At 46.7% G+C, this 11,190-nt stretch overlaps 1 protein-coding gene across 1 annotated transcript in view; it reads left to right on the top strand.

Moving 5' to 3' along the window:
* The first annotated feature begins 3,398 nt into the window (after positions 1 to 3,398).
* The window catches only part of LOC103748556 (putative alpha-1-antitrypsin-related protein), a 24,142-nt gene continuing 16,350 nt past the window's right edge, over positions 3,399 to 11,190 (top strand). Inside the window, exon 1 of the mRNA XM_008851212.1 lies at positions 3,399 to 3,586. Within this exon, the coding sequence (XP_008849434.1) occupies positions 3,399 to 3,586 (188 nt within the window). The remainder of the gene's footprint in view (positions 3,587 to 11,190) is intronic.

Genomic DNA, 11,190 nt, shown 5'->3' with positions numbered 1-11,190 from the left:
GGCACCCTACCCACATAGGGGAAACTGAGGCACCAGCTTCTGCTCCTGTGGGCAGAGCCAGGACAGGAGAATGGCCCATTTTCTCTGCACACTCAGCACTAGCAGGGGCACAGCAAAGCACTGGGCAGAGTTGACCTGGTGGCCTGTTCATGATTTGAGGCCCTACTGTTCCTAGGCTGACCCTGGGCCTCTTGCCTTCCTCTGGACTCTGACTGCAGAGGAGCTGTCTCCAGCAACAAGCAACGCTGCTTTTCTTCCCTGTACCTGCTCTGCCGTGTACGCCTCCTTTCCTGTGCCGTTGGAGCCCAGCCCTAGCTGCAGGCCTAGACCTTGGCTTTGGGATTCAATGATCCCAAACTGCCCTAAGAGAGAAAGGGGTGCCTTTCGGCTCTGATGCTTTAGCTCTAAATTTGCTCTCTGGGCTTTGCTCCCCTGACAGGGTCATTTGTCCTTGATCTGCTGGAGGCGATTCCTGTTTCTCAAGGAACAGATGTGTTCATTAACTTCCCCAGATAACCTGCATGCCCCTCTGTTGCTCTCTTCCCTCTTGCTTATCTGGGTTCATGACCTTAAATTCCATCTCTCCCTTCCCCCTGCCCACCCTTAGTCTTGAAGACTAGGAGTTTGTAAAACCCTCCACCTTCCTCCCCATGAACTGCCCTGAGTTCATATCTAGCTATAAGTTTTGATTTATTTCATTTTATTCACCCTCACTACTATATATATATTTGGTCTTTTTGAGACAGGGTCTGCCTGTAGCCCCAGCTGTCCTGGAACTTACTATGTAGCCGAGGCTGGCCTTGAACTCACATAGATCCACCTGCCTCTGCCTCCTGAGTGCTGGGATTAAAGGCGTGCACGCCACCACACCCGGCCACTATTGTATTTTTAAATGAGGCTTAGAGAAATTTAAATATTAATCTAGTCACAAAATGGCTGCTGATAGAGTCCAGATTGGAACCCAGTTCTGTTTTCACCTCTATACCCATGTGTAGCTGGAGAAGTCAGATTCTCCTTGAGTCTGTCAGGGCTGAGGCCAGGAATAGGGTACTGTGGGTGGCCAGAGTGGCCTTCTGAGCTGCCAGGAACCCTTATCCCACACATCAATGGACCCCAAATTCTTGTTGTCTGTGCCCAGTCCTGAGCCAAGGTTCCATCCTCAATGGAGGAAGTGCCACAGGGGACTGCCCCTGTTGCATACAAAGCACATGACCAGAAGTTGGAGACTGGCCTGATGTAACTCAGCTTTACCTGCTGAGGGGCCTGAGCACATTGTTGAATTGCTCTGAGCCTCGCTTCTGCCTCCCTGTAAAAAGGACAGAGAGTGATATCTTAAACCCCCAGGCAATGGCCATGACTCCCTGAAGAACCAGGGCTGTCTCATGGACTTGTGATCAACAGCAATCCCCAGCCCAGAATGTCACAGAACTCAGACCAAAACTAAATCCTTGTCCAAGTGATTCAAAATGTAAAGGTTGTGGGAACTGGGAGAAGATGGAGACGGCAGCAGTGTGTGCTGCCTGGGGAGCCTGGGGGAGCCTTGGACTGGAGTTTATCTCAGCCACCCTGTGTTCTGGCTGTGTGTTGTGGCACAAGATCCTGCTTTCTTTGGCCAGCAGCTTCTCTGCCTATCAAATAGTGAGGATTGGGAGCCATCTAGGACTCCTGTGCAGCATGGCAGTCCTTCTGATCCTGCACAGACCCCCTTTCTGGGTAACCTTGTATCATTCCCTTCTACCTGCTGTGCCTCAGTTTCCCCCTTTGTAAAATGGGGCCATGGCACTTGCACCTTAAGATCACTGCAGATGCAAGAGGACCCACAAGCTGTATTCAGAAGAAGCAGTATTTGACAGAGCAGAAAGCATACAGGCTAGGAAGTAGCCCAGCAGCCTCAAGGGTAGAAACCACCCTGGAGCAGTTGGGGCTCTCTATAGGATCAGAGGTGATGATGAAGAGGAGAGTGCCATGGGCATCATTTGACTGCCTCCACCTTTTATGATAATTAAGCCACATAGTGAGTTATATGACTAGCATGCTTTGTGGGTATTAACTGACTTGAAGTTGTAGGATATACATAATTCCCCAGTAATGGGAGAAGTAGTGTTCTCTTTAAAAATTGATTGATTGATTGTGCGTGTGTACCATAGTGTGCAGATGGAGGTCAGAGAATAACCTCTGAGAGTCTGTTCTCGCCTTCCATCATGTGGTTTCAGGAACTGAACTCAGGTCATCATGCTTGGCAGCAAGCGTCTTTACCCACTGAGCCATCTTGCTAGACTGGGAGTAATGTTTTATGAAACATAATTTGTAAAAGTCTGGAGAAGTGCTAGAATATCATCTTTGGTACATGAAAGACCTTCGTTCAAATCCTGCCTCTACTATTCATTAGTCTCAACAGGGACAACATCTAATTTCCCACGAAGCTATCAAACAGACATACCACCCAAAAGAGAAAAATAAAATTACCTGTTTGGGATCTGACTGTCCCATTTTCAAAAGAAAGCTAACTGTTGCTCTCAGGTGATGAAAGAATTAATAGTTACCCAGGACATGGGGTCAACCATCCTTGACCCCCCAGCATAACATCCTGCCTGGGAGTGGTTAGGTCAGGACCCTATGGGAGGGGTTGGGAGTCAAGGCCAGAGGCACCTCCTCTCTGCCATGGTTCCCTTGTCCCTGAGAAGAGTCCTGCAGAAAATAGCACCCAGGCCACAGCCAGCACAGGTGAGGTCCTAGCTCTGCTGTGACAAGGGCAGGTCTTGTCCCCACCCCAACTTCATCACCTCTTCCTCCTTTTCAATAGAAAGTGGACTCAGGGTCCTTGAGTCACCTGCCTTTTCCAGTGGCCTCAATGGTAGCACCGTTGTACAGCACAGCAGAGGATTCCCTGGCTTCTGTACCCAAAAGGTTTTACCAGAATGCAGACTAAGCCACTGTGTGCAAGAACCAGGAAGCTTCCAGAAAATAATGCTGACTTAGGAACTTCCAGTGTTCACTGAGAATCTCCAGGCAGGGGCAGAGTTGTACCTCCATGATGGACTTGTATATGGAAGTCCTGAGTTCAAATTCTACCACAGACAACAATAATTACCATGAAATTATCAAACAAACATCATGTCCAAAATTCCAAATTTTTCACTAACTAACTTCACATAATTCCTTAGTGGCCTTTTAGGGTCATATTTTCATCCCTTTAACACCTGATGAAGCGAGGTTAAGAGAGAAGTGTCTCCCATGAGGTTCAGAGATCCTCTCCTCAGATGCTTATCTAAACCTTGATCCCATCCCTGGCTGATGCCCCATTCTCTCTCCCCAGGGCTCTAGAATGATCAATTTCAGGATGAGCACACTGTGGAAGATGATTCTACGTGCATAAAAACGAGGTGGTTCTTGTACCCATGGTCAACCGCCTGGGTAGATTTCACTTGCACCAGGCTAAGAGTCTGTCCATCTGGGTGCTGGTACAGCACCGTGTGGGTGATGCCATCACCTTCTTCATCCCTCCCGACCTGGGGAAGATGCAACACCTGGTTCAAAGCCTGAACCATGAGCACCTCAACAACATCCAGAGACTCATTGATCTGAGGTGACACCCCAGTCCAGGGACCCACTCAGAGCTGTCTTATCCTCTGTGCCATGACCCACCTGAGGTGATCTTGGGACTGGCCACAGGCTGAAGAGGGTGGACCCCATCCCTGGGCCACGTTACTATGTATGACCTAGAGCCTCTTGAGTGGAGTTCTGGCCAGGTTCTGTGAACTGACAGTGCTTATCATGAGCACATGCCTCCCCACCATGCACACTGCGCCTTCCAAAACTGACTGCTGGTGTCTGTGAGTCACCCAAGGGTATATCTTCACAGAACCGAGAATAGGGAGATGGGCTTCGAGACAAAGGCCCTGACTGGAGCAGCTTCAGGACAGAGCATGCACGGGCGATGCCACTGTAAGTGAGATTCTCCACAGAATAACTGTATATGGAAGCAGCACAGGCCTGCAATGGGACTGTGTTTGGAAACATAACTAGAGACATTCAAGGAGTGTGATTCAGGGGAAGTTTTTTAAAGGAAAGGGGGAGACATTTGTATACTCATTTTGGATATACACAGTGCTTAGTCTTGGAATCACAAGGCTGGAGTTGGCATCATCAGCTCATTGGTGGAGGTGCCACTTCTGGCCAAGCATTCTGTCCAGAACACTAGTCTGACCGTTGTGGTCTTAAATACAAACTGCTGAAAAAAACTGATGCTTACCCCGGAGGTTGCAAAGCATGATGGACTTGTGGCCTTGGACCCTTCTTGAAGGGTATTTCTCTTAAGCAGACAAGCGTGATCTTTCTGTTTGACTTCTAGTTCCAGTTTTCCATGTACTTGAAGAAAATGAGTTCCCCCAGGTACCACGACTTTCACAGTAGACCTAGGCAAAGCTTGACTAGAGAGGCTTAGAAAGGTAAAGGTCAGAGGTGGAATACTAGGTGTGGCCTTGCAGGAGGCCCTGTTCCTTTGCCATCCTTCACTGAAGTTTATTGGGTCCCCTGGAGCATGCCCCACAGGTCACTGAACCCAGTAGGTCTCCCCCTGGGAAACAGGTGCCAGGGGAATCCTGAGCTGGGGAGAAGGAGGTGGCTACCCTATATGGCATAGTGAGATGTGATTCCCTGTGAATACCCTGAATCTGTCAGGAGGACTTCTCAAAGGAGATGGCTCTTTGGGGACTACTAGGACAAGATGATCTCATTGGTGTTAGCACCCACCCTCCATGCCATATATAGAGAAAGCTATAAGGACAAGTCACCAAGATGTCTACCCATCCTGATATGGGCAGAGACGGGGAAGTAAACTGGAAATCAAGCAGAAAACTTTTTTAAAAAATATTTATTTTTATTTTATGTGTATTGCCTGCATGTACGTGAGTACACCCGTGTCGTGCAATGCCTCGGAGGTCAGAAGAAGGTGTCGGATCCCCTGGAGTTAAGGACGGTTCTTAGCCACCATGTGGGTGCTGGGAATCGAACCCAGCAGAAAACATTTTTTATAACACAGTGGGTCCCAGAAGAATAGGAAAGGTTATGAACTCCTGCTTTTCTTCCATCATCACAGATTTGCCAATATTTTTTTCCCCAAATTTAACATTTCTGCAACTTACAACCCGAAAATGGTCCTGAGCACACTGGGCATCACACAAGTCTTCAGAAATGGAACCAACCTATCAAGGGTTGCAAAGGATGCCCCTCTGAAGCTCTCCAAGGTGAGGTCATCTAACCATGGTGTTGTCCCAGGTATCTGAGGGGCAGAAAGGAATGTCGGGGACACAGCTCAGGCACCGGGCTGAGGACAGAGGAAAGGACACAAGCGAGGTCCACGTTGAGCTCCTCTTGAGGACTCTCGGGAGTCACCTGGCAGGATGGGATCAAAAGTCAGAGCTGAAAGATGGTGTCCCATGCAGGGAAAGATCCCATGGATCTTCCATGAGGTGTTTCACTGACAGTTGGTCTCATCTTGGCCCAAGGCTTGAGGTTCTGCTTGAACCTCAGTTTGCTCATACTTTAAATGTATAGAGTCTTATGCTCAGAGAATGTTTTAGAAGCTTCTGTCTGGAAGATGTAAAGCCATTGTTGGACCACAAAGTCCAATTTATGAGTAAGTTGACCAAAGAGGCTACTGGTTCACAGGAAATAAGTGGATCCAGAACAACAGTTCAATATGAGCCACATACTCTTAGAGTCTGGGCACTAGGAAGGTCACGGACCGAGTCCTTGACCCAAGAAGCTCAAATCTGTTCCCTGGAAAGTGAACATGCATGCATGCAGGGAACGTGGATTGCAGACAGTCCTTCCCCTCTAAAGCGGCAGGCTGTATCAAAGTGTGTGAGAGACAGAGTCAGAAAGGCAGCAGAAAGAGAAGCAGGTTGAGTCTGGCACAGAACTGAGACAGGCAGAAAGGCTATGGGTGACCATGCAGGGAGGGGGCCACGGGGAAGGTAGGTCTTTCCAGGAAACACAGGCCCCAGTGAGGTCTTCCTTGAGTGAGGCTTCCATATGGGGTCTCATTTCAGCCTGGAATGGAGACTGCACAGCTTCTCTCTCTACAGGCTGTGCATAAAGCTGTGATGAGCATTGAAGACAAAGAGTCAGAAGTGCTTAGGGTCACTGATTTATATGACAGCACTTGGCCTAAGGTCCTCTCCGCATGTTCAACAGGCCCTTCCTGGTCATCACCAAGGATGAATTTGTCAATTTTCCTTTTATCATGGGCAGAGTGGGGAACCCCCCCCAAAAAAAACCCAATAAATATTCTTAGGTAACAGTCTCTAACTTCCAAACCAGGATCTTGCCCTGAATGACTTCAAGCACAGGTATTATATGACTTTTTCTGGGGAGACTGTTTATATTCACCCCAGATAGAGAGGACATTGACAAAGCAAAGAATTCTATCCAAGTCCTGCTTGGTGAGCCAGTGACTTTATTGGGGTTCCTCACAAAAGCATAAATGAGGGGCTGGAGCGATGGCTGGGTGGTTAAGAGCACTGGCTGCTCTTGCAGAGGATCCAGGTTTGATTCCCAGCACCCACATGATGGTTAACAACTGCCTGTAACTCCAGTTCCAGGGGATCCAACACCCTCTTCTGACCTCCATGGGTCCTCCTCACAGGACCATGGGTAACGTTCAGGCAACATTACTGAAGTTCCCTACACAACTTTCAGGCAGCTATACCAATAAAATGGGACCCTCCCAGCAATTATTTATTGCTTATATAACCTCGGGAAAAGGTCTGGTGAATCTTGTTTCACGAGCTTCTAATATTCTCCTCTCCCTCCAAGAGAGAATGTTTTCATCTGGAGGAAACATACATAGCACTCCACCCGTTCCTTGAGCTCTTACATTCTGTCTCCTGTTATGTTCCCTGAGCCTTGGAAGCTATGACCATTTTCTTACATTTATAGCTGAGCATTGGGCCACTATGATCAACAGACACTTATTCTCAGCAGTTTGACCAGTTTAGAAGTCTGTGCAGTAATCACTGTCTGCTGCAAAAAGCAGCTCCCCTGACCAACACAGACAGTAACAATAATCTCTGGGTATAAACACATATGTGTAAAAGGCAAATTAACAGGCATATCACATATGTTGAACAAAATGATGGCAGCAACCTTCCCACTGGGTCCTGTGACCTCTTGAGCCATAAGTTTTTGTTCAGGTATACAGTATCAAATAAGGGTTCCCTCCATGGTGTGTATCTTAAATCCAGTCAGAACATATCTAGTTCTACTATTACACCAGGAGGCACGTTTTATCTGGCATGTTGATAGTAGGACCATTAGCAATAATTCTCCCTCAATAACCTGTATAGCACTTCCTAGTACTATAAAGGCCAGCTAGTAGGGCGCACACTTACAACCCAGTCCCAGCCTGATTTCTCCATGTCCTGAAACCAATGCATAAAATGTCTCTAGCAATAGGGACTTATGTGGTTTTAGAAGGCAATCAACAGCAGTGGCAATAACCTGTATTGTGTGGGGCTTTAGAGGCCTCCTTGATCAATACCTCATAGGAATGTAGCCCACCCTCGGCACCCAATGACCTCATGGCTCTTAGGAGCACCCTCTTCCACACACTCGGGTACTTTCATTCAAACACTTTTAATGATGCTTCTACTGTTCTGGATTCTTTTATGAATCTATATGACACTCAAAGGCTACCATGATATACTGAAAGCTTTTACAGAAGGTGAGAGAGGTCTCTGAAGGTCCACTGTCACCTGTTATAAACCAATGCCAATCATTCTTGGGAGAAGTGTACACAGCATTATTTTGGGGGGTACAGTTTGCTACCACAGGATAAGCTTAATCTCTTACCTATGCCTCTGTATTATTCACACCTTTGGTAAACTGTTGCTTAGGCTTTAGAGCCTTTCAGAAAGTCATAAGCACAGCATTTGGCTTTCCATCAATTTTTTCTAGCAACTCCACCTGTATACAAATATTGCCACACTTGCTTTCCAGTGACCTAGGCAAGCCTCATGATTTACTTCCCCTTGTTTTTACTGTCATCTGAGAGCTTTAGCCCTTGACAAACCCAATTTATGTATTGATCAAAATCATTCAGCTCCACCAAAGCCTCTTCCACCTCCTAAAGATCATGGCCCATCATGGTGCTCAGCAAATCTACTAAAGGCCAACTTAATCTAGACGGTTTCTCCTTGAGACTCTCTAGTGAATCTAGAGTGTGTCAAGTTAACAATTAATATTAACCATCACAGGGGCCTGTAACTACTCCAGGACACACCTTTGGTTCAGTCAATCCCTATTCTGGCAGCAAGTGTTGTATGACTTTTCCTAGAGAGACTATTCCCATTTATCCCAGACAGAACAGAGAGGGCAATGAAAGACCATAGAAATGATTCCAGGTTACTTACAGGAGCATAGATGATTAGTCACCCACAGAAGCATGGCTTTATGGCATATATAAATATATATTATATATATTATGGGTGGCTAAGACTGCCTCTAATAGCCCCAGAACCATTTGCTCCTGAAAACTCTAGTTGTGTCTGGGAACCTGGAGGGGGATCACGTGACTCGGATGCCTTCCCAGAACCCCAGTGTGCACATGCCTGTCTATGAATGCCCCTGCCCACAGTGCAGTCCCTCCCCCTGCAGGCCTTGCCATGTTCACACCAATGCTGTCCCTTCCAGTGCTCCTAGAACTGCAAGCTCATGAACTGGATGTCAACTTCTACATCTGCCACTAAAGAAAATGGACCATGTCCTCTCTTATTCAGGCCAGCGCCTACATATCCTTCAGTTTTTCTTAAGAATGCCTGGAGGAGATTGTTGGTGAAACTTTCCCGTGGGCTAGAATAGCACCGTGACCTCTTCCTTGAACTCCCTGCTCCTGCCCCCCGCCACGGAGGGGTCTTGCACACCTCCTTGATGGAGGCCTTCCCCTCAGTGAACAAGAGATCTCTGGGCCTTGGCCTCTGTGCCAGGACCACAAGGCCCAATGCCAGTCACCCTGTGGTCCCTTGTTCTCCCTAGTCATGCAGACATGGTATATAGACTTGCTTTAGTGGCCATGATAGGTATTCCTCAATCATGGGAAGGAGAGTTTCCTTTAACTCCTAGGCTCCTCCCTTCATGCCCTTTATGACCAGAATTTTTCCTAACACTGTTCTCAGTGACATCCTGAGGACAACCAGAGTTCTAGTGCTATGGTAGGGCTCCTAGGTACAGATTTTTACTTAAGACTCAGGCAGCCCCTTCCCTACTTCCAAGACCCCACTGAAGGGCTGTAACATCCAGAGGGACGTAAGAGTCCAGCAGAAGATACCTGTTGCCATATGACATCTCTGTCAGTGGGGAATGTCCATCCCAACCTCAACGGCTGGCTAGGACCCACACAAAATGAAATTCCTCCTTGAATGTTGAGGCACATGACAAATCTAGGATGTGTCCACAAGACCACATCTGGCTACTCACTGGAGAAGGCCTGATCTGATGGAACTCTCAATGCCCCCATTTCAACAGCCAAAGCAGAGAACACCCATGGTTCCCAATTTGTCCCTCTTTGGGAGAAAGGGAGCAGACCCAAGTCTAACTGAAGACCGGATGGTTTAGGAGAGGAAAGGAACTGAATGGATTTGGGCAGTTATTACTTAGATAAGAGCGCAAAGGCACAGACAGACAAAAACAAAAACAGACAAAGTGGACTTCATGGGAAAATCCTAATTTGTCTAGCAGAAGGAACTATCAGCAAGTGAAAGACACCACATAAAATGTCGGAAAATGCTTTCTGATCATGTATCCGGTAAGGAAATAGTATCTCAAAATAGGGAAAAATATAACCCATCTATATGCACGCACGCACACACGCTTTCTGAACCTCAAACCTGGAACCAAACAGCCCAATGGCTCTGAAGCACAGGAAGGGATGGTCCATGGCAGGAATGATCCGGAAAATGAACATTACATCAGAACTAAAATCTCATCTCTCTGATCATGTATCCGGTAAGGAAATAGTATCTCAAAATAGGGAAAAATATAACCCATCTATATGCACGCACGCACACACGCTTTCTGAACCTCAAACCTGGAACCAAACAGCCCAATGGCTCTGAAGCACAGGAAGGGATGGTCCACAGCAGGAATGATCCGGAAAATGAACATTACATCAGAACTAAAATCTCATCTTACTTCATATCATTAGGATGACTGTCACTACAAAAACCAGAAAGGTGTCAGTGCTGGCGAGGAACCCTCCGCACCTCTGCAGGGATTACCCCTGATTCAGTGCTGTGGAGAACAAAGTGCTGCTTCCTCACATCAGTGAAAAATAGAATTACCATATTTCTCAGGAGCTTTTCCAACCTGTGACAAAACAGCTGACCGAAACAACTTAGAGGAAGATTTATTTTAGCTCATGGTTTCAAGGCTTTCAGTCTATGGTTCCTCTCCCCGTTGCCTGGGCAGAATATGGGGGTAGTGGATGCAGTTATTTGCTTCTTAGTGGATAAGAAGCAAAGAAAAGAGGGAATTCAAGCAGGGACGAGGTCAAGATACAGCCGTAAGTCCATACACACACTGACATACATCCTAAAACTAGACCCCATCTCCTACCTCTAACCTTTGTGTGCCAATAATATCAACCAATTATGAACCCACCAAAGGATTAATCCACTGATTAGAGGGAAATGGCAAAACTGACCCCATTTTATTCTAGGTGACTTTTGCTTTACCCTGTGTCTCTGCCAACCAGCCCCCCACCTCCATGCATGCTCATGCTTGCTAACTGCTGCCGGCCAGGCAGAAGGTCTCATGCATGCAGTTCAGGGGTACACTGTTTCTACAATGCTGGGGAACTTGCAACAAGGCCAGTAGCATGTCCCCTCTCAGCATTTGCATGGAGCCCATTGTTTCTGAAATTCTTTTTTTTTAATTTAATAACCACATGATTAGAAGAAGCATTTCATTAGAGCTTTTACATATTCAGTAACAATTTCCAGAGCAAGGATACACCTCTTTCAAAAGTGGCTGTAAAATTTTAGGTTCACAGTTGAATACAGTTATACAATATTGAGCTCAGTATAAACCCTGTAAGACATAAAATTGAAGGAGCTTTTACCCTTTAAAGAAGATCTCCATTTCATTTTAAAATATGCTGTTTCCTACATTTTTAATGCTACTAACACTTAG

The sequence above is a fragment of the Nannospalax galili genome, unplaced genomic scaffold (genome assembly GCF_000622305.1).
Source record: "Nannospalax galili isolate Female #2095 unplaced genomic scaffold, S.galili_v1.0 scaffold86, whole genome shotgun sequence".
NCBI lineage: Eukaryota > Metazoa > Chordata > Mammalia > Rodentia > Spalacidae > Nannospalax > Nannospalax galili.
Note: the sequence above shows the minus strand (reverse complement) of the source record. Positions and strands in the feature narration are given on the sequence as shown.